The 27,393-nt window shown below is 38.2% G+C and overlaps 1 protein-coding gene across 1 annotated transcript in view; it reads right to left on the reverse strand.

Annotated features, from left to right (window-relative positions):
- Positions 1–27,393, reverse strand: part of Cog5 (component of oligomeric golgi complex 5) — a 224,784-nt gene that overhangs the window by 90,058 nt on the left and 107,333 nt on the right. Inside the window, exons 8-10 of the mRNA XM_057783089.1 lie at positions 14,517–14,682; positions 1,410–1,522; positions 1,063–1,140 (exon numbers count right to left, since the gene is read on the reverse strand). Coding sequence (XP_057639072.1) covers positions 1,063–1,140; positions 1,410–1,522; positions 14,517–14,682 — 357 coding nt within the window. The remainder of the gene's footprint in view (positions 1–1,062; positions 1,141–1,409; positions 1,523–14,516; positions 14,683–27,393) is intronic.

The following is a 27,393-nucleotide window of genomic DNA, read 5'->3' on the forward strand; positions in this document are numbered from 1 at the left end:
CAAAGGTCCTGAGTTCAATTCCCAGCAACCACATGGTGGCTCACAACCATCTGTAATGGGGTCTGGTGCCCTCTTCTGACATGCAGGCATACACACAGACAGTATTGTATACATAACAAACAAATAAATAAATATTTTTTTTAAAAAAAGAACATTCTTACTATTAGACTATGGATGTTATACACACTGTCCTTTCTAACACTCACAATCAAGGATCTTAGCAAGTAACCCATTAAAACTAAAATTTTATTTATTTCCTTGTTTTATTTTGTTTTTTCCAGACAGGGTTTCTCTGTGTGCAGGCAGTCCTGGCTGTCAAGGAACTGTCTCTGTAGGTTAGGACGGCCCTGATTCACAGAGATCCACCTGCTTCTGATTCCCAAGCGCACCACCGCTATCTGGCAAAAACTAAAAGTTTTAAAGTGAAACTCTACTGCTTATTTTTGCCTGGTAAAAGAATACAGATGAATTAAAAGTCTCATAAAATTGGCAAGAAAAAACTACTAATTTTTTTTCTTTAGCACATCCAGGGTTAGGCTTTAATAATAAATAAAACTATAATTCCTTATTCTATTAACAATTATAAAAACATTTCAAAATTAATGACTAAGATGTAGAATCAGAGAGTTGCTGCCTTGGAAGGAGTCCTCATGGCCCACGAAGCTAGCAGGTTAGAAGGAGAAAAGAAAGATTTCACGACATGAAAGGAGAACACAGCGAAGAGAATTAGGGGGCAAACTAATAATGGAATGGGTTCTGTGGCCTTAGGTGAGTATATTAGCATGACTACTGTTTAAATTCCTTTCAGGTGGGTTTCTAGTGGAAATTTTGGAAGTGTTACAAGCCACCACTCCCATGACAGAAGTGGAAAGTGTGTAGTACACTTCAGAGATTATACCACACCCCAGCTAACATTTATCTTGTAAGGAAATTTATAGTTGTCAATAAATACATCATCTTTGATATACAGTTACCTTGCAAGGCAGTGACCCAGATAATACTTTCCAGCATCTTCCCACTTTCTGCATGAGTGATATACAAAATATCCTTATTTAGACATACCTTAACTATTTCTTCAATGAAACAAATCTGAGAAACAGGATCTCTCTTCTTGGTTAATACTTTTTGTAGATGCTGTACCTAAAGGCGGGAAGAGAGAGAGAGAGGCAACATAAATTTAACTGGCTATTTCCAAGTGAAACCAATGTAACTCTTAGGAATTGGAAAAAGTGCGGTATATTTCAGAAATCTCTCAAAAACAGCATTACTGCTGTCATAAGGGACAAGTGGACAAGGAGTCTGTGCACACACACTACGGTCGCCAGCAGAGGTGCTGGAGCACTAGGGACGATAAAAGACACAGAAGTACCAGGAATTAGAAAGCTCTTTCCATCTCTTGAGATATTTACCTGTCCACAAGCAGCACAGATATGATCCATAAGTTTTTCCATATTGGTCCAGAGAGAAGCACGAAAAGCTGCTGTGTTTCCTGGAGTTGGCATGGTAGCTCGCCCAGGACCTCCTGGTTAAGAGTAACAGAGAGATGGGGAAAATAAAAGCTCCCAAATACAGCAGAAGTGCAGAGAAGACAAAAACCAAAAGGTATCCTCTCTCACAATAGCTTCTTACGCACAATATAAAAAAAATCTTTTAGTAAGAAAAGTAAATATCACACAATCACAATCACAAAAATTAATGAGAACAGTTTCCTTAAAAAAAGAAAGAGGGTGAAGAGTTATCAAACAAAGTGAAATATTTCACATATTCAAAATTAAATTTACAAGAATGACAAAGACATGACCCCAAATTGAATTCAAGTAAATATAGAATCAATGAAATTATCTGTGTATCAAATTACCAACAAAAACAATGGGGAAAAGAGTTAATTCAAATAATTTAAAATCACAGAAGACTAACTTTAGTAGGATATATGCTATGAGCACAAAGAACTTCAAGGAAATTATCACAGCAACAGGTTTTCTGTGTGTGCAGTTTGGATGTAACAGGCCTGCATCTAGTTCAGGTATATCTTCAAAAGCAGCAACCAATGTTCTCATTATAAACAGAGTAACAACACTCACCAGATTTTTTTAAGCAATTAAAAACGATCTTAAGGCCAAAATTAGAAAAAGAACTCCCTTTTCCAAAGTGAATTTTGTAATTTGGTTTTCTGCAATTTCTGGGTACTGTGTGAAGGCTCAGGGTGATAGTGTCGTGGGTGATAGTGTCTCTGATTTTAACCACTGCCAGCTTTGTAATTTGGGTGGAATGTGATAACACCATCTCCTGAAATAGTGTTTTGTTTGGTTATTTTGTCTGAAAAAAAAAATTTGCCAGGGAAGTCCAGCACTTTGTATCTGAAAAACCATTGGTGTCCATATCACGAACGTTACAAATCTGTGTGAAACACTGAAAATAAACCTGAAACGGAAAAAAAAAAAAAAAAAAAACAGAGTAACGGCGAACAATGCAATGGACTTAAAGGTAATTCACAAACCGATCTACCAGCACAGAGTGAAAATGACCCATAATAATGGAATGGGTTCTGTGACCTTAAGTGAGTATATTATCATGTTTATATTATAAGCATATCTAGTATCTAAAAATTTTAAGCATTCAAGTTTTTATTTCTACAACCACCCTTCCCAAAACCAATCAACCAACTTAGAACTCACTGATAAAAACCAGGATTCATTATTAGAATATAAAATACAATGCAAAACCAGTTACATATTATGCAAAATGTTCAGAGAAAATAGGTATTTATCAAAGTAACAACAATAAAAAACTATGAACTTGACTGGTAGGGACGGCTATTAAATCACAGGTCTGCCACTTAAAGCTGTTGGTCACACTAAAAGACCCTGGAAGTCTGCCGGTATCAGGCCACACACTCCTGCCAGGCAGTCCAGGATAACTCTCTCTCCTTTTTTTTTTTTTTTTTTGCTGTAAGCTAACTTTCTTAGTGTTCTCATAATGTTTCTAACTGCTCTCTCACTTCAAGATCTGATCCCAAATCACATGGTCCTTGTTAGGTCTCAGAAACCCGGACAAATAGCTAAGGTAACTATTATACCAAAGTGGATGCTGGCCAGTGGTGTGGAAGAATAGTCTGTATTCTGTCAATTATATTTTAAATAAATTCTGATTGGCCAGTAGGCAGGCAGAAAGTATAGGACGGGACAACTAGACAGGAAGCAGAGGCGGGTCAATGAGAACAGGAGAATTCTGAGAAGAAGGAAGCCCATTGCTCTGCAATCCTGCCCAGGCACAGAAGAAGGAAGATGTGATTGCCTCACTGAAAAAGGTACTGAGCCATGTGGCTAACATAAATAAGAATAATGGGTTAATATAAATTATAAGAGTTAATAAGAAACCTGAGCTAATGGGCCAATCAGTTTATGATTAATATAGACCTCTGTGTGAGTTCTTTGGGACTTAACGATTGCGGGACTCAGGCAGGACACGGTCAACAGGCTAGTTCTCCCAGCATCACGCAGTACCTTCGGCTCTCCCAGCACTTCTCACCAAGCCCTAACCTAAACCTCTCCTCCCAGGAGCTGGGTTTCAGTTTCCCTTCCTGCAGCCTGATCCCTATGTAACTTGGGCATTAAAACTAGACTGGTCTCTTGTCCTGTTGGCCAGAACCACCTCTCAGCATCTCCTCTCTTGCCCTCCCTCCCCTTTTCTCCTCTCATGGTCTGGTTCAGTCTGCCAGCCATGTTGAGCCTGGACTCTTCCTCCTGTCTGCTTTCTCTCTCTCTCCATACTTAGGAGTAGTACTCTCCTCCTTTCATTCCATTTCCTTCAGTCCTGAGACTCTAACTTGATACAGCTCTTCTCTAAACAAGTTGGGAAAGATCAGGCCATCCAAAAGGATACTGGTAATAATAAACTTTAAAACTGATTTAAAAAAATAAGTCAAGAATAAGTAACGAGAAACAATTATTTTAAAAGGGTAAAAGGGCTGGAAAATGACTCAGCAGGTAAAGGAGCTTCCTGTCAAGCATGACAGACTGAGCTTAATCCCCAGGCCTCACATATAGGGAGAAGAGAATCAACTCCAATAAGCTGTTTCTAACCTCTATACATACGCTATGGCACGCATGCACCTACACACAAATGAAATAAATAAAATGTAATAAAAAATTAAAAATCAAACCATTAATACCAAAAGGTTAGAGTATGCTTTTGAAGTGATTCAGTGGGAGTTTGGAACACCAACATCCTGGTAAGAATTCACAGTCAAGGCAGGGCTCACAGGGTCAAAGAAAGAAATGGGTATTTTCCTAGGAACTGAACTAGAGGCTATTTGTGTTACAGACTATCAAGAAATTTGTCCATGATTTAAGGCATTGAGGAAATGCTGAACTTAGAGACAGAAGAACAATTATCTTAGAAATGCCAAGTATTCAGACTGTAGGAAGACTATTGCTAGCTATGTTGTGCCTGATTTAATGTGAAAATAGGGACAAAAATTAGGCTGAAAAATCATAATAAAACTTAATGAGTCTTGGCAGAAGACAAATCACACATTTAAACTTGAGGCAACGAAAGGTAAGTTTGCTGAAAACACTAGAACTACCAAACAGAAGGCAACCAGTTTGTTCCAGAAAAACAGGAAAGATGCGTTGAAGGTATCTCAAGAATTGGCCAGGGCTGGAGAGATGGCTCAGAGGTTAAGAGCATTGCCTGCTCTTCCAAAGGTCCTGAGTTCAATTCCCAGCAACCACATGGTGGCTCACAACCATCTGTAATGGGGTCTGGTGCCCTCTTCTGGCCTGCAGGCATACACACAGACAGAATGTTGTATACATAATAAATAATAAATAAATAAATAGAATTGGCCAGACAAAGCCCATATGACTCTGCTTTGTGAAAACGGATACTTGTTTACACAGAGACAAAAAAATGAAAAAATAAAAAAGGTGGCATTGAGCAGGTCCTCCAAAGACCTCAAGAGTCCATGGCAGCCATGTTCCTGGTTACTGTCTGAGTAGGAAGCAGACTCTGGCATTGATCATTTAGTGCTGACTTTGTATACAGCATGTACAACGCATGAGTTGTAAAGACTTCCACTTAGACTTCACAAGAATACCCGGAAGGTCAGTATATGGCCAGGTCAAAATGCTTGTGGACAGTTCCCAAGAACTTGCTGCTGAAGCTATGAGAGTGGAGACAAAACTAATGGAGACCTTAAGAAGCTAGGGATTCCAGGAACATGGAACATCTGCAGAGGAACGCTGCAAACAACAAACCGAGCCACTACATGACAGAGAGAGGCCATGAAGGTTGCAGTTGCAAGACCAACGGTGGGACTGAGCAGACTCCTCTGGAGCTCATATCTAGTAATATGTACTTCAGCTGCTGGTTGTGGAGCAACAGTGCTTAGTGTCTGCCCTGCTGGACTTCAGACTTAGGTTAGTCTCACCTCTCCTTTTGTAAATAACACAGCAGCTAAAATAGTGATCCCATTTCTGGCTTTATTCTAACGAGGATATCCTGGAAACTTTAACCTTTTTTTTTCTTTCTTTTTTTTTTTTTTTAAGTTTACTGACATTCACAAGCACGAGTTTGTTTTGAGTCTCAGTAGAGACGGTGGAATTGGACTTGAAAGCAACAATAAACTGTTACGACTATGAGAACACACGAATAAGACTATACTTTGCTATGCTGGATGGGTGTGACCTTTTGGAGCCAGAGATGGGATGCTATAATTTAACTGTCCTTCAAAGGGTCACGTCCTGAAAGTTTAAGCCCCCAGTTGATAGCACTATTGGGAATCAGTGGAAACCTAACAAAGTAGGCCCAATTAAAAGTACATCACTATGGGACATGCCTTTGCAGCACATATTTTATCCCTGGCTCCCTGCTTCCTGGCTGCCATGAGGTGAATAACCTTCTCTACCACACATTCTCGTTTCTGTATAGCTGAGGTAGCAAGTACAGGGGAAGTTTAGTATCCGACCTGTGACCCCACCTTCACTGAGCTGCATTTACATCCTGCTACAAACCATGAAATAGGTGGCTTCTTCCTATCATCTCCCTAGTGGCTCCCTTTCTGTGGTCAATAATATCCTGAATATCTGGAAACTAGGAGCAATGGGTTAGTCCGGCCTACACTTGTTCTAACACATGCACAATAAGGCAAAGTGTCTCCTCTGAGTGATTTTTTAGTGAAAATCTCCCATTTATACATATTCATCATTAGACATACACGTGATTAAAATCAGATACACCCAGGAAAGGGCATGCACAATAAAAAAGTAGTGTGTAACCCAAGTCTACCAATCAGAATAATACCTATAGCCTCCCTTAGCAAATGACTAGTCTTTCAGCGGGGCCCATTAAAGGAAAGCCCATGCAGTAAGGAGGCTCTCCTGAACTCTATGCCTCTTCTAAACCTGCAGTTCTCTTACGGAGACAAAAGTAATATTTCCTCCTTCTTTTCAATTATTTTTCTCACGATACATTGTTAAAGAAATAAAAAGATAACCAACAAACGGTGACTAAGGGTTTTTATGGTCACAAGCTAAATACATTGTACTGCAGATATAACCATGATCGAAATAACCAACTGACTAAAGAGAATACCAGCATAAAGGGAGTGAAAGAATATTTGAAATAAATGGGTACTTTCATTGATTAGATTTAACAGACTCAAGACAAACAATAAACTGTGTCATGAATTTGGGTTTATTAAAGTAATAAAAAAAATTACGAGTTCCTGAAATAAAAAATACTTATGGATGATTTCTAGTTGATGATATTCTCTTCTTTTGAAAGCCAGCAAGATTAAGAACAAACAAAAAGTAGGAAAAAACTTACTTAAAAAAAATAAGAAATCAGATAAACCCTTCAACTTGATTATGAAGCACTCAAACCAAATGCCATTGATAAATTAAAAGGAAGACGAGACCAGATAACTGACAAATGAGCCATTAGTGGGAAACTGCTTTAAAATCAATTTTAAGAACAACTGTGAAACAGATAAGAGATTCCCTGCTTAGTGAATCTTGACAGTGCACACCAAAGAGGCGTGCTTCCTCTTTTAATGACTGTTAGGATTTGGTTCCAATTCAGAGTATTTCCAATGACTATAGAAAATACATAAGGGATGCTGGAAGAGGTGACTGAATGGAAGATACAAAGGAACTGGAAATTTTAGAGATAATGGAGAGATGATGAAAAGACAGAATGCTCTAGGCAGGACAATGGTCCTCAAACTTAAGGATCCCCAGAATGAGCTGACAGGTAGGTTTGAGGATTAGTCTCCACTGTCAACTTAACTGGAAAAGAGGTAGAGATTACTAAAGCACATCTCTGAACATACCTATAAGGGTGCTTCTAGAGATGATTAGCTCATAAGAGATCTAACCTAATCAATAATCTTGTCCATGAATGGTCTAAAAACTATGAGCATACAATGGGGAGCCAGAGGAAATGGGTCACTGGGAGCATGTTTTTGAATGGATTACTTTTGCTCTGGCTCCTTGCTGTCATTCCTCCCTACTTCCTGGCAGCCAGGAGGTGAGGTGTTTTGCTCTACCATAATGTCCACAGCCTCACCTAAGGTGCACAGCAATGAACCATCTGAGCATGGAACGAAACCTCTGAAAATATGAGTCAAATAAGGGCTTGTAAAACTGTTTTTTTTTTTTCTCTTTTTTCAGACATTAGTCAAGTGACAAAACTCTAACATAGCAGGTAAATGATTGAATGGTGAACTCTTGCCTGAATTTTGACTTAGGAAGTTCATATGGAGTTACATAGTTCACATCTCCTTGGTGATACAGAACTTGAGAACTAGGCTTTCTATGAGAATAGTTAGGCTGCAGAGTAGTGATGCTTTTTATTGAGTTCATGGGGAAGATATCAAGAATCCGAGAACTTTAGCAAAGTCTAGAGAAGCAGAGTAAAGTGAATTTCCAAGCATTTATTCTGGCTGACTGTTCTAGTCTGCCTCTCTATTGATGGGATAAAACCATGACCAAAAGCAACTTGGAGAAGAAATGGTTTATTATAGCTTACAGGGTACAGCCCATCCCAGAGGGAAGCTAAGGCAGGGACTCAAGGAAACAACAGAAGGGAAGACCATGGAGGAGTGCTGCTTACTGGCTTGCTCCCCATGGCTTGCTCAACCTGCTTTATTATGCATCCCTGACCACTATGGCCCACAGTGAGCTGGACTCTTCTACATCATTCACCGACTAAGCAAGAAAATGAACCAGACACCTCCATAAGCTAATCTGATGGAGGAAATTCTTACCAGGTGATTCTAGGTATGTCAAGTCAAAAACCAAAACAAACAACAACAACAACAACAAAAAACCTAGTGAGAAAACTAAGAGAGGCATTTTCTCATATTATTTTCAAAGAATTATTTAATTTTTGAAAAGTTGTTACTGTGTATGATGTGCATGGAAAAAAGATACATGCATGCCATGGTGTGCATGTGTAGAAGTGAAAGGAAGTCTCTGTGGCTGGCACTGTCCTTCCACCTTCACAGACTTTCCAGAGATTCTAATCAGATCATCAGGCTTGTAAGACACACACTTTACCCACTAATCTAACTCACCTGCCTGATCTACACTGTTTGTAACTGCATTTAATTCTATTTACAGATGAAAGAATCAAATATAATGTAGTGAGTGAAACAGCTAAAACAAAACACTGGTTTGTGCAAGAGAGAAAATGGAGTGGGTTTAGGCTTAATGGTAAATATGAGTTAACTGTAACTTTCATTTATTAGTTATCTTCTTTGATTTTAAAAAATTAAGGTGAAATAGACTCAATGCTAAAAGTCTCCTGAAAGCAAATCAATAATAAGAAACTGTATAAACTGTCTACTGACTTTTTGTTAGAGCCAAGATCTACAGGCATAGATGGGTGAAGAAAGAGGCACACTGTCCAACATTGCAGCATGATAAAGAAGTCAAAAACAAACCACAATAAAGTGATACTTATGTAAGAACTGATTCTTAAGTGTGGGGAGCTACTGGGAGTAAAGTTCTTGAGAGAAAGGGTTGGGGGAAGCTGAGAATACTAAACTTCACAAAAAAGAAAACAAAAACAAAACAAAACAAACAAACAAACAAACAAAAACCCCCAGCTCTCCTAGGATGACACGAAGTTCTTGAATGGCCCCCAATTGGAAACATATACTTCCAAGATAATCAGAACACAGATGCTGAAGGTAGAGGAGAGTAAAACAATGACAAACATGGCTAATAAATGTACTTCCAAAGAAACAAGAAAGATCGCTCAGTTCTGTAGTTGAATCTGAACTGTCTCCTCCAAAGGCTTGGTCCCCCAGTGAAGCAGTGTTTTAAGGAAATTATTGGGTTATGAAGATCACTCCATTGTCTGAGTTAACTTTTAATAAGCTATGGGGATGAGGCAGAAATTATAGGAAGGTAAGGCCTAATTGTATAAAGCAAGGTCTGGGGTGTGGCTACACCTTCCTCTCCTTGTCTCCATACTGCTAGATGGTAAGCAGCTCTGCCACACCCCATGGGCTTCCCACTATGGTGTTTTCAACCTCACCATGGTTCAGGAACAACAGACAGAACCGAATGCCCGAAACTGACCTAGAATACGTCCTTTCTCCTTCAGCTGCTTTGCTCACATACTGTGTCTGTCTAAGAACAACTATAGAAAACATCCTCTCCCACCAGAAATAGAGATGACACTAAAAACAAACCCAAAATCCTAAAGAACAAAGGTAGAAACACAGTGAAACCTAAGGAACAGGCAAGAAGAAATCATACAAAATTAAATAAAATATGACAATATTCAAATAACTACAGAAAAATATTTAACATGGAAAACAAACATCTGACTTACCAAACATGCATAAAATTCTAAAAAGAGCAGGTGGAGCTCAAAAATAATTAGAACTGAAATCAAATGAACAAAAAATGATGGGTAAACAGTATCTGCAAGGTAGTCTGAAAGTTATTAAAGTAAAAATAAGGAAAAGTCATCAGGATATTTACAGAAAACTGATTACCAGGCAACTGAGATAGCACAGAGGGTAACATGCACAAAACCAGCATGAGCACCTGATTCAGGGCCCCAGAACCGACGTGGAAGCCAGGCATGGCAGCACGTGCTGATAGCTAGCGCTGGGGCGGAAAGACAAGAAAACCTCAGGGTCTCGCTGGCCAGGAAGTATAACTGAAACAGTGAACTTCAGGTTCAGTAGGGTGAAGAGATAACCTTCTGCGCCCTTACACACACATGCACTGGAGTATTACACCCCCTCCACACACACACTCATACAATGCACTTACACACACAAAAGAACAAATTACCTATGTATCTCTAATCTGGGAAAGAAACAAACACAACATATTCTGCTTCTTTCCCTACCAATCACGTGATATTCTCATGTGAAGACAAGTGACTTAGGGCAAAAACTGAGTCCTTCCTATCTGTTTTTATTTTATTTTATTTTTATTTTTTGGTTTTTCGAGACAGGGTTTCTCTGTGGTTTTGGAGCCTGTGCCTGTCCTGGAACTAGCTCTTGTAGACCAGGCTGGTCTCGAACTCACAGAGATCCGCCTGCCTCTGCCTCCCAAGTGCTGGGTTTAAAGGCATGCGCCACCACCGCCCAGTTCCTATCTGTTTTTAAATCCTTAGATATTAAAGGATGCTATCAGTGTCAGTGAGGCAGGGCAGGCTGACATTGAGCACGAAGTCATTCTGAGGTGATACAGTGACATTATTTCTTTAGCTCACATTTATCTCCTAAATTTCTACAATTATTTTCTTAGTTCGGTAAGAAAGACAAACATTACACATTGAACTGCAAAAAGTTACAAAATTCTAAGGGAAAGAAAGTATAAATGAAAATTTATATCTGTTCAAAGTATTTAAACACAGGGCAAAAAATACTATCAACCATGTGAGAACTCCAAAAACAGTGTCTATATAACATTTTTGAAAAATCAATTGTATGATGAAATCCATAGAAGGAAGAGATGAATACAGAAATGCAGAATGGAAAATTCATATTAAAAAGACCAGAGATAAGAATCAAATCATTTAAAATATAATGAAGAAAATATAAAAATCAGATCTATACTTCAACATATGAAAAAGCATCTGGGGACTGACAAAATGGCTCAGTGGGTTAATGTTCTGGCCATCAGCCTGATGACCTGATTGATCTCCAGTACCACATGGTAGAGGGACAGAGTCAATCTACTCCTCTAAGTTGTACTCTGACATACACACAGACTGCAGCATGTGTGTGACCACATACATACACAAACAGATGCATAAAAATAGTGCACATGGAATAATTATGTGAATACTAGCCACAAGTTTAGGAAACATAACAGAAAATAAAATAATATTCCATTTCTTCTTTTCTAGTCTTGGCTCCTTTACTCTTTCTCCAGAGCAAAAAGCCTCATAAATTTAGAATTATCATCCCATGATTTTAAGCTTTTAGTGTACATGCAAATACTTGTCATAAACTGTCACGTTCTTGGGTCTTAAACATCATAACAAATGTACCTTTCTCAAAAAAAAAAAAAATTCAGCAGCCCTCCTATATACAAATGGTAAATGGGCTAAGAAAGGTATCAGAGAAATATCACCCCTTACAATAGCCACAAATATAAAATATCTTGGGGTATCTCTAATCAAACAAGTGAAAAACCTGCATGACAAGAACGTTAAGTCTGGAAAGAAAGAAATTAAAGAAGATAGCAGAAAAGATATCTTCTTGCTCTTGGATAGGTAGGATCAACATAATAAAAAATGGCAATCTTACCAAAAGCAATCTACAGATTCAATGCAATCCCCATCAAAATCCCAAAATTCTTCACAAACCTTGAAAGAACAATACTCAACTTCATACAGAAAAAAAAAAAAACACCTCAGAATAGCTAAAATAATCCTCAACAATAAAAAAACATCCAGAGGCATCACCATCCCTGACTTCAAGTTCTACTACAGAGCTATAGTAATAAAAACAGCTTGGTATTGTTATAAAAACAAACATGTGGACCACTGGATTTCAATCAAAGACCTTGACATTAATCCACAAACCTATAAACACCTGATTCTTGACAAAGTAACCAAAATGGTACAATGGAAAAAGGAAAACATCTTTAACAAATGGTGCTAGCAAAACTGGATGTCAACATGTAGAAGACTGCAAATAGAACCATAAAAGTCAAGTTCAGATGAACCAAGGTCCTCAACATTTATCCACTTTCATTGAACCTGATAGAAGAAAAAGTGGGAAGTACCCTTGAACTAATGAGCACAAAAGACCACTTCCTAAATATAACTACAGTAGCACAGACGAGAGCAACAATCAATAAATGGAACCTCCTGAAACTAAAAAGTTTCTGCAAGGCAAAGGACATGGTAAATAAGACAGAACGACAGCCTACAGAATGGAAAAATATCTTCACCAACCCCACATCTGACAGAGAGCTGATTTCCAAAATATACAGAGAACTGAAGAAACTAGACATCAAAATACAAAACAATCCAATTAAAATATGGGGTACAGAGCTAAACAAAATATTCTCAACAGAAGAATCACAAATGGCCAAAAGACGTTTAAGGAATTGTTCAACATCCTTAGCCATCAGAGAAATGCAGATCAAAACAACTCTGAGATACCATCTTACACCTGTCAGACTATGTTTTCTTGTGTTCTTTATATATTCAAAGTAACATTTTAAAAATACATTATTTGATATTAAATCTATAGAAAATTTACAATTAATATATAAAAATCTTTGCCTTAAACTATGTACAAAAATTTATGTTGTTATGCTCCACCATACTCAACTACTTTAATGAGTATTTAAAATAACTATACATAACCTCAATACATATAAGAAAATTAACATAAAAACCATTTCATATTAAAAATAAAGATAATACTTATTCCTTAAAAAGATGAGGAACTCGTGCTTACCATTTCTACATTATATCATGATATCCACTTCCCGATGGATTGTAAAAAGGCAGTTTAAAAACCCTTTATTCTTTCTATAATAGAGGCTTACATTAAGATTGACAGTATGCGAAAAATTGCTTTCATTTTTTTCCTGTTCTTGACAACACAATAGGGAATGAGATTAAACAGCTCCTGGAAATTTAAACATTATATCAAACTTTCTGAAAATAATTACTAGCAAAATTTGAGAGGAAATGTTCCTTTGGTGATTATTTTTTTCAACAAATTCCTTTGGTGATCTTATGAATATGAACCTATTCAGAGGCTGAAGCAAACCTTTAAAAATCTAGTAGAGACTTAAGATTCTTTTATTTTATTTTTTTTAGTGTAATTGGTTCAGGAGCTATGAACTCACTTTAACTTAAGGTTATGTATAAAAATGAAATTTTGCTTTTGTTCTCTTGTTGTTGTTGTTGTTGTTGTTTTTGAGACAGGGCTTCTGTGCGGAGCTCTAGTTGTCCTGGAACTCATTCTGGAGATACGGCTGAGGTGTGTGCCACTACGGCCAAGCCAAAATGAAATTCTTTTGTATTACTTATGCACTAGAAGTATCATTAATATACATGGTCTTTTTGTTTAATTTCAGGACTACTCTATGATTTCGAGTGCCTTCAATAAATACGGGGGGAAATGATACAGTGAGCACAGATAATAATGTGGAAAATTTTTCTGTAGACTGGCAAAACAGCATAGTCAACGAAAGGGAGCCAAGAGATATTTGATTTTAAGTTAAAGATGATACAACAGGACAACTGTGTGATGAAAAACATGGAGGAAGGGAAAACTGACTAGCTGCCAGAGCGGAGCAAAACCGAAGAGGAGAGGAATTTAAAGGCAAGTTTATCTCTCTTTTCTTCTAGACTAGCAAGAGAAGAACACATGGCGGTGAGAAATGGAAGAGCAGACGGATGTGCAGGAAGAACGAAACACATACAACGGGTGGTCATCCGCCTTTCCCAGCAGAGAGGGGTCAGCGCCTCAGTCTACAATTCAGTACCGTTCTTTACATCGTGCCATCACCTCCCTGCTCCCACGGGTTTTATTCATGTTGACTGCTTCAACCATTACTGTTTTTCAGTATGAACTTACAAGGAAAAGTCCAGAAAGTTAAAGTAGCAAGGGTATACCTTAAAAATGTTTTCCTTCCCAATAAAAAAAGTATATGTCAGGATAAGAACTTTAGGAAGAAAAATACAATCAATCTGCTCTCTCTCTCTCTCTCTCGCTCTCTCTCTCTCTCTCTCTCTCTCTCTCTCTCTCTCTCTCTCGTATCTGTTTCCTTCCAACTAAATGATGCCACAGCTTAGACATCTTTATCCAGTGGTTCTGAATATACCAACTGACCAGTTCAATTCACTGATTATACACAAAACTTATAAATAAGTCCTGAAATGTAATTTCTTCTCTCATATTTTTCTATTAAAAAATGAGTCATTAGATTGCTTTGAAACATGAATGCTCAACATACTATTCAAAGAACTTCTTGGTTATAAATAAAGGGGCTAAATATAAACCATCCCCATACCTCTCGCAGCTGATTGGGAAGGCTGAGTCAAAACTTTGACATCCAATGCATTGTTGATACTATCTTCCAAAGAAGCACAATAACCATCCACAACATTGGTAACAGTATCCTTCAAAGTTCCAAGATTATGGAAAACCTGAAGGGCTGTTCCAACCTGAGCTGGATTCTGAAACACAGATAAAATGGGGGTGAAAACAGATACAAATAAGAAATAAGAAAAACCAATATAAATCTTAAGAAAAAGGCCAAAAACTTTAACTGGCAGTTTAGCAGTTACTAATGTATTTACAGGTTAACAAAGGCAGAAGCAAACGCAATTTGGGACAAGTTTTATTTATATATATGTATGGTTGTGCCATAACTTTTTGATAGAACATATAATTTGAAATAATATTCATTTGCTTTTCTTCATATGAAAATAATAAATCTCAAAACCATTTCCTGCTTCAGTTAGAGTTACAGTTTTCCTTAGTTATAATAAAAGATAAAGCAGATATAAATATTGTAACTATAATTCTTGATTGATAACTGTTTTATTATATGCAATTTTACTATGTTAAATTTAAAACCTTCCTTTTTATTCAAACAGAAAAGGGGAGGTGATGTGGGAGTAATATATGCTGTGATTATGTTTTATTGCCATTGGTTAATAAAGAAGCTGCTTTTGGTCAATGGCTTAGCAGAGTAAAGCCAGGATGAAAGGCTCTAGTAGAGTCAGGGAGAAGCCATGTGGCCCACCAGAGACAGATGCTGGATGGAACTTTACCTTGTAAGCCACAGTCACGTGGTGAGACAGAGATTAATGAAGATGGGTTAGTTTCGGATATAAGAGTTAGACAGAAAGACCCTTAAGCTATTGGTCAAACAGCATTGCAAATAATATATTACTGTGTGATTATTTCAGGGATGGGCAGCTGGGAACGAACTAACAGACTCACACCTACAGATTTCCTATTTCTTAAGACTTACTATGTTTAATCTCTTCATCTACTCCTCTCCTCATGTGTGTACATGCGTGCATGCATCTATGTGTATTAATTTATAGTAATGCCAATAGATTTCAGAAGTAATTTTTAGTATTATTTGTTAACTTAGTTTGGAATAAAAGCTAATGAAACTATTTAACTTGTAGATACTTGCTGTGGGACAATGGTCTTGCACCCTGTAAAGATTTGTCACTTGTATTGGTTTAATAAAACATCATTTGGCCAGTAGCCAGGCAGGAAGTATAGGTGGGGCTACCAGAATAGGAGAATTCTGGAAAGAGAAAAGGTTCTGTTTGCACTTGTCATTCAGATGCAGAGGATGCAAGATGAGAATGTCTCACTGATAAAAGGTACCAAGCCACGTGGCTAACACAGACAAGAATTATGAGTTAATGTAAAATATAAGAATCAATTAATAAGAAGCCTGAGCTAATAGGTCAACCAGTTTATATTTAACGTAAGCCTCTGTGTATTTCTTTGGGACTGCATGGCTGCCAAACTGGGTGGGACAGAAACCTCTGTCAACAGATACTGAGTCATGATGAATGATAAATAAAGTAATTTTAATGAAGAATTTTCATTCCTGAGTTCACACATATATGGGGGAGGGGCTGTAGAAGCAGAGGTAAATCATTAGAAGCCTTAAAAATAACAGGAAATGGATTTGAGATTTTTTAGATGGAACAAGAAGAAACAAATGAGTATTATTTCAAATTAATCAAGAAGATATGACACAACATTTCAAGTATAAATTGCCTTATGTAATGGCTGAAGTATGGATCCCTAGATATTTAAGTGAGCATGGCGGTCCACCTGTAATTCCAGTTTCCCAGGAAGGAAACGGGTGATCCCCAGAGCAAGCATAGAGCCAGCAAGACTACATACAGCAGTAAGTTCTGAGTTTGATTGAGAAATCCAGCCTGAATGAGTAAGGTGCAAGACCATGAAGAATAATTTCCTGACATCAGCCTTCGGGCATCTACATCACACACATCACTACACACTAGTGCATCCATACACAGGTACACTCTCAATACATGTGTATACACACATCACATCTCACACTCACATGAAGCTAGGTCATAACTCCAATACTGTTAGCACTTCTGAACCATCTATGGTTACCCAAACTGAATCCCTCCATATATTATCACTACCATAACTTTTGTCATAAGATTAATTCTGTTTTTCACCTTGATGTCAATGAAGTTATACAGTACACATGATTTTGTATCTGCCTTCCCTTGCTCAGTGTCTTATGTGTGGAATGCTTTTGTGTTGTTTCATGTAGCAGAAGTTGATTTACGTTTATTGCTGTTTAATAATGTCTGTCCATTCTATTCTGGACACACACTTGAGTCGTTTCAATTCCAGGCATTATAATTAATGCTGGGATAAACCTTCAGACACCCAGCATTTAGTGAATAAATAGGCAGAGGTGCCTCTGCTGTGTGAAAGCAGAGTGGAGTCATAAGGCACTTGCAAGTTCTGTGTTAAGAGATAAGGAAGACTTCACAAAGACACTGCAGACACTGCCGTTGCTCCATTAGCTCACCCACAACCGTGACAGCCGTGCCTCTACCGTATTACTGCTTTCAGTAAGCACTATTATTGTCATTGTCTTTCTTATAATAGCTAGGGAAGTTGGCAGGCATTTGGGCTTTTATGGTGTGCATATAAAACATATATTCCTAATTGCCCATTGTTCTAATTGGTTGTTTTATTGTCATTTGCATATTTGTACAAACTGTTGGTATAATTTACATGCAATCACTCTGATAATTGTTTCTGTTGTAAAATGTTCTCACTCTTATTGAAATCTTTTAAGGACAATAAATTCTTAGTGAAGAAGTCTTTCATTAAATGAAAAGACATTCTTAATCTGAATGTATTCTCTATGGTTAGCACTTTGGGCATCCTGTTTTTCAAAAATGTAACCTATTTGTTAAAGGTTCCATATATGCTGGGCAATGGTGGTTCATGCCTTTAATCTCAGCACTCGGGAGGCAGGGGCAGGAGGATCTCTGTGAGTTCAAGGCCAGCCTGGTCTATGAGTTCCAGGACAGCAAAGGCTACACTGAGAAACACTACCTTGAAAAACCGAAAAAAATAAAATAAAATAAAAAAACCTTCCATACATTTATACTGATTACAGCCATCCACTGTTGAATGGAACTAGAAAAATCCATTTTGAGTGAAGTATCCCAGACCCAGCAAGACAAACACTGTATGTACTCACTAATAATTGGATATTAGACATAAAGCAAAAAATAACCAGCTTACAGTCCATGGCTCCAGAGAAGTCAGGAAATAAGGGGGAGCCTAAGAGACATGCAAGGAAGGGGAAATAGAGAAGATCTGAGTAAATTACAAGCATGGGGGGAGAAGGGGTAGAAGGGAGTGGGGAGGAGAACATGAGGGAACAGGATAGTTGAGTTGGGGGACTGACAGAGAAGGAGAGCAAGGAAAGAGGTATCTTGATAGGGGGGAAATCTGGTGCTAGGGAAACCGCTAGGAATCCACAAGACCCCAGCTAAGACTTCTAGCAATAGTGGACAGGTTGCCTGAACTGGCCTTCCCCTATAATCAGACTGATGAGTACCCTAACTGTCATCATAGAACCTTCATCTATTAACTGAAGCAGATGCAGAGATCCACAACTAAGCACTGGGCCAACTCCAGATAAAGAGAAGGAGGAGGGATTATATGAGCAAAGGGGTCAAGATCATGATGAGGAAACCCACAGAGACAGCTGACCAGAGCTAGCAGAAGCTCACTGGACTGATAGCTGGGGAACCTGCATAGGATCAAACTAGGCCCTCTAAACGGAGGTGACAGTTCTGTGGCTTGGGAAGTCTGTGGGGCCACTGCCAGGGGTCCACTGGCAGTGGGACCAGGATTTATCCCCGGAGTGTATGAACTGGTTTTTGCAGCCCATTCCCTGTGGAGGGATACTTTGCTCAGCCTTGATACAGGGGGGAGGGGCTTGGTCCTGCCTCAACTTGATATGACAGACTTTGTAGGACCCCCCCCCATAGGAGGCCTCACCCTGAGGAGTGGATGGAGGGTGGGGGGGATTGCAGTGGGGAGTGGGAGGAAGGGAGGAAGGGGGTACTGTGCTTGGTATGTGAAATGAAAAAGAATTTAATTAAATAAAATTAAAAAAAATCACACTGCACATCAGAAGGAAAGACATCTTAGAGTCAGCGGTCGGTTTGTGATCTCCCTGCTCACATGCTAGCACTGTGGGGCACAGCGTTTTACAGCTATGAGGAAGAGAGATGCAGCCAGTAGCTTTTCTTCCTTGTAATGTCCTTACTTTGCCATCAGCATTATCCTGCTTCATGAGCAAAGTGGTCATACTCCCCTTACTCAGTTCTTGCATAGGGTTTATATAATGTCGGCTTATTTATTCTTTAGATTTTGGAAGTCTGGACTGTGAAGCTATCTGTTCTTGTAGTTTTCACAGAGGGAAGGTTTATGATAAATTCAAACTTAGTAACAGAAGGACAACTACTTAAACCCAATCTTCCCAGCTTTATTTTTGTAGGCTGTCTTCCTAAAATTTGATGACTTTACCTAAATTTTTAAATCTATTGCTGAAAAGTTAAACTTAATGTTTTTTAACATCCTAGATTTGTTCGATGTGCTATCAGACCCTCAATAGCTCTTGGGGTGTCTATCAATAAAATTTATTAACCTTATCAAATAACTAATTTTATACTTTGTTGATTCTATCATTAGCTTTCCTAAATCCTATTTCACAGACTCTAGAGTAAGGAAAACATAATAAATTAGACTCTGACATTAAAATCCAAAACTAAAGGCAAATTACACGACCTCTTTAAGACAGTTTCCTTGACTGCATAATGCAGAAGTAACAATACCAACTTAATGGATAAATTATACATATACGGGGGGGGGTGACAGGTAGAGGCACAAATATCCTTGTGTTGTCAGAGCTAACCTCAGCTCTTGAATTCAGTCAATCCTTCCTCCACCTCTCAAGTAGCTGGGATTACATGTGCATGCTAGCAGAACACCCATAATAAAATCAGTTGCCTTTACCTGGATCTAGTGGGAACATGTTATGGCAGATAGAATGTGGGCCTTGAGATGGAATCATAGTTCTGCATTAGATGAGCTATGTGACTCTGGGCAAATCACTCCATCACTCATCAAACTGTATTTAATAATTCATATTTAAGAATACCAGGGCAAGGTTCTGTATTTGTTTTGCTCACTACTATACTCTTTTTTTTTCATTTTTTTATTCTTTTTTAATTAAAATTTCCAACTGCTCCCCGTTTCCCATTTCCCTCCCCCTCCTCCCACATATTGCCCCCTCCCCCCGCTCCCCTCCCCCTATCCCCACTCCTCTTCTCCTCCCCCCAGTCCATTCCCCCTCCCCCTCGGTACTGAAGAGCAGTCCAAATTCCCTGCCCTACAGGAAGACCAAGGTCCTCCCACTTCTATCTAGGTCCAGATACTCTTAACACAACTCATGAACTATATGGATAGATGCTGAATTACCATCTGAATAAGTGAAAGAACAAGAAAGTTGCTACAATTTGGTTTGTTATTACACTCCTCATGAGATTGCTTAAAGAGTTTGAAGGAACATATTTCTTGGACTAACAGAATACAGAACTAATAAAAAGTACTGGCTCCCCCATCGCTTGCTCATATCACCAGACCTCTAAGAAGTCTAAGAATAGTAATTATTTCTATTCCTAAGGCATTTCTCCCACACCTTTGGAATTTTGAGACAGGATCTCAGTCTGTGTCTTAGACCAGCCTTGGATTCACAGAAATCATCCTGCCTCAGCCTCCTGAGTGCTAGGATTACGGGTATAAGACATCATACCTACTTTCAAGGAATTTTTCTCATCATCCTATTGTTAATTATTGAAATAAATAAGATACCCATCAGAACTATTGAGCAACCCTGAGAAAGTCAGCTTGTTCCTGTGTCTCAATTTCATAAAACTTAAAAATGATGAAGACAGATAATAGAAAAAGATTCCCAAGGTTAGCTGAAGATCTTTTTGAAGAAAATGCAGTCAATAGGCTCTAAGTCCAAAATTCTTTGACCTAGCCTGGACCAGATACAATCTGTTTATTTATTCTATCAGTTATTCAGATGACTGGCACAGTCTATCAGCTGACATTTTACCGGGGAAGAATTTGATTAGAAGTGTTGGCCAGACTCTAAAAGAAAAGTATTTATTCAGATGGTGGTAGATACATTTTAAAAAGCAATAGAGCTTACAAGGAAAAGACCACAAGAGCCCTCAGTGAAGACTTAGAAAGCAGTGTGGCGGTTTGAGTAAGAATGGCACCCATAGGCTCTTCAATTTCAATGATCAGGGGTGACATTAGATGTGGCCTTGTTGGAAGAAGCGTGTCACTTGGGTGGGATATAGGGTTTCAAATGTTCATGCTAGACTCAGTATTCCTCTCTTATTGCTGCCTGCTGATCCAGATGTGGAACTCTCAGCTCCTTCTCCAGCATCATGTCTGCCTGCATGCTTCCCACATGATGATAATGGACTAAATCTCTAAAACTGCAAGCCAGCTCCAATTAAATGCTTTCCTGGCCATGGTATTTTTTACAGCAGCAAAACACTAAGAAAAGCAATAACAGACTGACTCTATGACCGGAACTATAGTACATGAAATGATGAAAATAAAAAGTTCCTGAAATGCAGAGTCTTGCCACAGATAACCTTAATGAGTATTCAGTTGTTGCTAAGCACTCAGAAAATACTGCTTGGTAGCTCCTTATTGGCTACACACAGACAGCTACAGGCAGACTCAAAGTTAGCTCCTTTGGCCTTGTAGGCCTTAACTTCCTACATATACAGCCTTTTTTATTTATTACATAGGACACTCAGTGGGGGCCAGAATTCTTTACTCGGGCCTTGTTGGCTCCACCTCAGGAGGGCTCAGGAACTGAACTGTGCCTTTCTTAGGGTGACCTGCCAAACAAGCTCTTACCCGTCTTTGACTACCAGCCCTCAAAGAATATTCACTTCTGGAGAGTCCCAGGGTAGGGGTACTAGGCAGTAGTCTTTTGAATTATAAATAACCAGGCATGCATAGCATCTTCCTCACGAGAGGGTGAAAAGGTGCGACATCAAAGAACACAGAGGCCAGGAGTCAGGTAGAAGGCTGACAACAGACTTTAACTTCCTATAGTCAGTGATTTTTAAGTTTCTGGTTTAGTAAAAGAAAATAATTGATTTTCTAAATACTATAATCTACGTTGTTTGAAGAGATTTAAAGAATCAATTAGTTTTGACAAATAAACAGTAAATATAAGAAAAAGGGAAAAGCAAACAGATTGAGCTACAGAAGAGCAATGAAAATGTGGCTTAGAAAGTGGTCTCTATAGGTTCACATACAAAGGTTTGGTCCCCAGGGGTGGACAGGGGAACTGCTGAGAACCCATAAGGACACTTTCGTGTCCTTAGGTCATTGAAGGCATGGCTGTAGCCAGTCTCTGTATTGACTCTCCCCTTCTCTCCCACTTCCTTCTCATCCTTTCCCCCTCTCTGCCTAATGGCTAGAGATGTGAGCCCTCACTGTGACAGGTACTCTTGCTGTGATATGTCACCTTCATCACAGACCTAAACAAGCAGACCTGACAAGGTTGGCCTTGAATCCCTAGACCAACAGCTAAAATAAATGTCTTAGGAACCTGTATCGGTTATTATCTTGCATTAATAGGAAATTGACTAATTCAAGAACATAATCAACACAGAGAGATTTGAAATATTGAAAGAAAATAGATGTCAACTGTGATGGCTAATCTTGGTTGGCAACTTGACCACACATGAAATTAATAAACATCCAAGATTCTAGGTATACTGGTTAGGGTTTTTCTTGGTTGGATTATTTGAGGTTAAAGCCCACCCTAAAACCAGATCATCTGAGATCAGAAGATTCAATCTAAATACAGGACATACCTCTTGGTGGTGGCCCACATAAAAGGACATGTAAGATGGAAGCCTTTGCTTTCTGCTTGCTTGCCCTCACTCTGTCTTGTTCCTAAGATGCCCATTCGCTGGTGTTAGAACCTACTTCTCAGGATTCTAACACAGACTGGAAACTAGCAGCCCTCTAGGACCAGCAGTCATTAGGACTCCTGAGACATCCAGTCTTCTAGACTCAACAACTACCACGTCTTTGGCCTTGAGCAACTGTTAAGAGTACTCAGACAACAGCCTGTGAGCCGCTCTAATAAATGCCATTTATATTAGTTCATTTGATCAGTTCTGTTCCTTAGAGAACCCCAAGACTAATACATCAACTACCTACAACTTCTAAGAGGAAACGGAGAATCAGAAAAGGGAGAATCAAAGGGTGAATCATTTGAGTGAGAAGGTGACAGCCAGGAAGCTGGAAGGACAAAGCTAGTACTAAGGAATTATTTACTTACAAATCAGTAAAATGCCAGTGGGGTCATTTTTGCTGGAAATATGAATGCTTCTGGGATGTATAATCACAACAAAGCAGTCTGGGTAGCAAATGAGATCGAAGAATAAAACATACACATTGGAAACCAGAAGCCACACTGGGAATGAAAGTCAGAAACAGTGGGCACGGACATATTGAAATGGGATGGTGGACCACTCTAGACACACCTTGGATTACAACATTAGAATATTTGGAAATAGAAATAATTTTTCTAGCTGTGATTCAAGTGAAGATCATACCCTACAAATATTGAACATTTACATCCTTTTCCCATCATCCTGTCTTATCATAGACAAATACCACATATTTTGACCATGAACTCTGGCTAAGCCCTAATTAGCAAATTTCAGGCTTCTATCTCACTCATTTAAAAGATGAGAGGACAGAAACAGATGGACTCTCCTGCCTTCTTAAAAGATAATGATTTTATTTGCCTTTTATAAGAACCATCCACGATGTTCTGGTGCTGTGCAACGCACTGAGAAGAAAACAATGCTGCACTTCCTGACCTTTCAATATTTTGCTCTGACTGGAAATAAGAACAAGTAAGCCAGAAGTTAGAATATGCTGAAAAATATCTCCTTTATAAATGTATGTACTTAAAAGCTTTGCAAAAGAAAAAGAATCTTTAGTAAAATAAAAAAAATAATATTCATTGGCCATTCTCTTTTCCTTTTTTAAACTTATTTTCCAATTAAAGAAAAACTTAAGTAATTTTTAATAGTCCAAACCAATGGTTATTTGCAGAGAAATGTTACAGTTTGTAAAAGGCACCAAATTTAAAACCGCAAGTTCTCAAATCTTTGTTTTGTCATGTATTCTTTGTTGCCCCAACCTTTCTCTCAACTTCTCTATTCCCTAGTTCCCTTGTATTTGACTATAGGATCACAACTATCTTAATATTTTGTTAAGGATAAATAGGTATTTTGCAAAGACATCCAAAGTAATTCCTGGCACTACCATCTTGACTGGCAGCTAGTCAACACAGACAAAAAGCCTAGAGGTGACAGTATCCTGTAATTACAAAACACTAGCAAAAGAACAATACAGATAATAAAACAGGGAGAAAGACTGTTGGGTAGATGAAGCAATGCCAGCACTTCTCTATACACACACTGTCTGTGTAGGCCCCTACTAAGCCAGAGCACGGTTACAGCTCCAGCTATCGCATCCAGGACAGAATTGGGGCAGGCAGGGAGGGAGGCTTTAGGCAAGAATCAGTAGTCAGTGTTCAAACAATTAGCAGAAAAACTGACAAAAAAATTAAATATTCTCTAGATGGCCAGGCGGTGGTGGTGCACACCTTTAATCCCAGCACTTGGGAGGCAGAGGCAGGCGGATCTCTGTGAGTTCGAGACCAGCCTGGTCTACAAGAGCTAGTTCCAGGACAGGCTCCAAAACCACAGAGAAACCCTGTCTCGAAAAACAAAAACAAAAACAAAACAAAACAAAAAAAATTCTCCAGATGACAAAATATCAAGAAACTGAGAAGTGAATCAGGAAAAGAAAAACAACTTTTTCCAATAAAAAGGTATCTGAAGACCTGATGTGGGATGTCTTTCTGTAGATGTGTTGCTTTTATTGGATAATGAATAAAGCTGTTTCAGTCAATGACTTAACAGAGCACAACCAAGCGGGAAATATGAACAGAGATATATAGAGAGTAGCCGGAGTCAGAGAGGTGCCACGTAGCTGCCAGAGGAGTAACGTGCTGGCACTGGTAAGCCACAGCCTAGTGGTGAGACACAGATTAACAGAAATGGGTTAATTTAAGATGTAACAGCTAGAAAGACTAAGTTTCTAGCCAAACAGTGATATACTTAATATAGTTTTTGTGTGACTATTTCGGTCTGAGTATCCAGGAAATAAACAAGCAGTTACCGACTACAAAGACCTAAGTCTCTTCATTAAAAAAAAAAAAGGTGAATTCTGTACTTCACAAAAACTGAAGACAGCAAGATAAAATTATGTAACTTAAGAAAATGCAAAGATAAAATTATAAAACATCTGAAAAAATTGAAGTCTTTTTAACTTTGGGATACAGAAAATGTTCTTTTCTCATAAGAAAAAGAAAATATGGAAAATCTGGACTTTGTCAAAGCTGAAAAGTTTACTTATAAAAAGACAATGTTGGGGTGGGGGTGGGGTAGGTAACACTATTAGACAAATAACCACAATCATGTCCATCAACCTATCACCACACACAATTAATAATCCACAGACTATAGCTATTCAAAAAGAAATAGGCTTAATCCTAAAGTCCTATGAAACAAAATGACACATCACATTGTGGGAGTAACTAGATGCACAATATTATCTGTCCCTTTATTTTACTTATGAAAAACTTTTAGGAAAAGGAAAATCTGAGACTTGTAATTGTCTGTAAACAGGCATAAGTGGACTTCTTGTAGTTTGAGCAATATTATAAAACTAGGTTGTAAAACTACATAAATTCAGCCAGGGCAGTGGTGGGATACACCTTTAATCCAAGCAGAAGGCAGAGGCAGGTGAGTCTCTTCGTTTGAGGTGATACACCTTTAATCCAAGCAGAAGGCAGAGTCAGGTAAGTCTCTTTGTTTGAGGCCAGCCTGTTCTGTAGAGTGAGTTCCAACACAGTTAGGGCTACACAGAGAAACCCTATCTCAAAAAGACTAAAATCAAAAAACTAAACAAATAAACCCACAACCCCCCCAAAAAACAAAGAAACTAAATAAACTCACTAAAACTATATATTTAAAGTACATGAATGTTATGGTTTATATAAGTTACATATAATGAGAAATGAGGAAAGCCATACAGTGGGAGAAAACACAATACATGTACATATATGACAGAAGGTTTGAATTAGAATATATTAAGAATTATCCCACCTTGATGAGCATAAGTAAGTTCTTTAAAACTGTAAAAAAAAAAAAACCTTCACTATTATCAGTTGAAAAGTTAGTTACAACAGTCACTGTAAAAAGGAAGATTATACCTACAACAAGAATCTTCCAAAAACGCACTAAAATGTTCACTATCAAAAAGACAGCTGGGCAGTGGTGGTACACGCCTTTAATCCCAGCACTTGGGAGGCAGAGGCAGGCAGATCTCTGCGAGTTTAAGGCCAGTCTGGTCTACAAGAGCTAGTTCCAGGACAGCTCCAAAGCTGCCAACATGGACCTGAAGGAACCAGAATTCTACACTATGGACCAGATACTGAAAGAGACAGAAGCATGTCAGAAAACAGATGTCCTCCTTATACCTGACAACCTGTGCCATCCACACCCACCTCACAGAAACAGAAAGGGAGAGAGATGCAAAGCTGTGAACTCAACATTCATAAGCTTTCCTTACACAGCCTAACATAACAAACAGCAAAGGATGAATGGGCAAATGTCATTTCTATAAAACTAAAAAAACAAACAAGGAACAAACTTCCAAGACATACAACATAGATTAATTTCAATAATACTGAATTAATAAAACCAAGCATGTAAAAGAATATACTGTATGACTCCCATTCTAAAACCTATGAAAAATACAAAACAATGATTCCAAATAGCTGTCTGATTCTATGACACTGTTTTGAATCACAAAATAAAAATACTGGTGTTTTTCTATCATTATAAAAGTCTAATATTGTATAAATTAAATAAAATCATAGTTATCCAAATACAAACAAATTTTTAAGAAACATAAAACAAATACATATTGAAGAATAAGTATCAAATTTTAATCAAAGGGGAGCATTAAATAATAAAATTACTAAGTTATTAAAAAATTCACAGAGTCAAATGAAAATGAAATATTACTCAGTGAACTGGAAAGCTATCACAAGCAATCATGTTAGAAGAGCTCGGGGCTAAGAGTAGTGAGTTACAGGGGGATGTATACTTCAAGATGGCAATAAAGTAAGAATAATGAACATTTCATGGGTTATTCATGAAAGAGAATTTTGCCAAAACTAAGAAAGATATTTGTGTATATAATCTAACACTTGGAACAACAGGGTTATTTCACATTTGCTATAAAACAAAAGCACAAATATGTATCCTTAGGTAACTGAAGTACTACTATAAAAGATAAATGAGCAAAGAGAAAGAAAGAATGGGGAAAAGGAGGGAAAGCTTTGGAAATTGCACAGACAGACTCCAAAGCTACAGAGAAACTCTATCTAGGAAGGAAGGAAGGAAGGAAGGAAGGAAGGAAGGAAGGAAGGAAGGAAGGAAGGAAGGAAGGAAGGAAGGAAGGAAGGAATCTCATAAAACCTACTAAAATGAAATATTTGGAGACAGATTTAACCACAGAAGTGAAAAATCCCAAAACAGATACTAGAAAATGTACATATTATGTGCATTAGTGATTAAACCCAAGTCAACAATAATGAATCACTGTCACATTAAGGAAAGAAATAAAAGCACTTTCCT

The sequence above is a fragment of the Chionomys nivalis genome, chromosome 10 (assembly GCF_950005125.1).
Source record: "Chionomys nivalis chromosome 10, mChiNiv1.1, whole genome shotgun sequence".
Lineage (NCBI taxonomy): Eukaryota > Metazoa > Chordata > Mammalia > Rodentia > Cricetidae > Chionomys > Chionomys nivalis.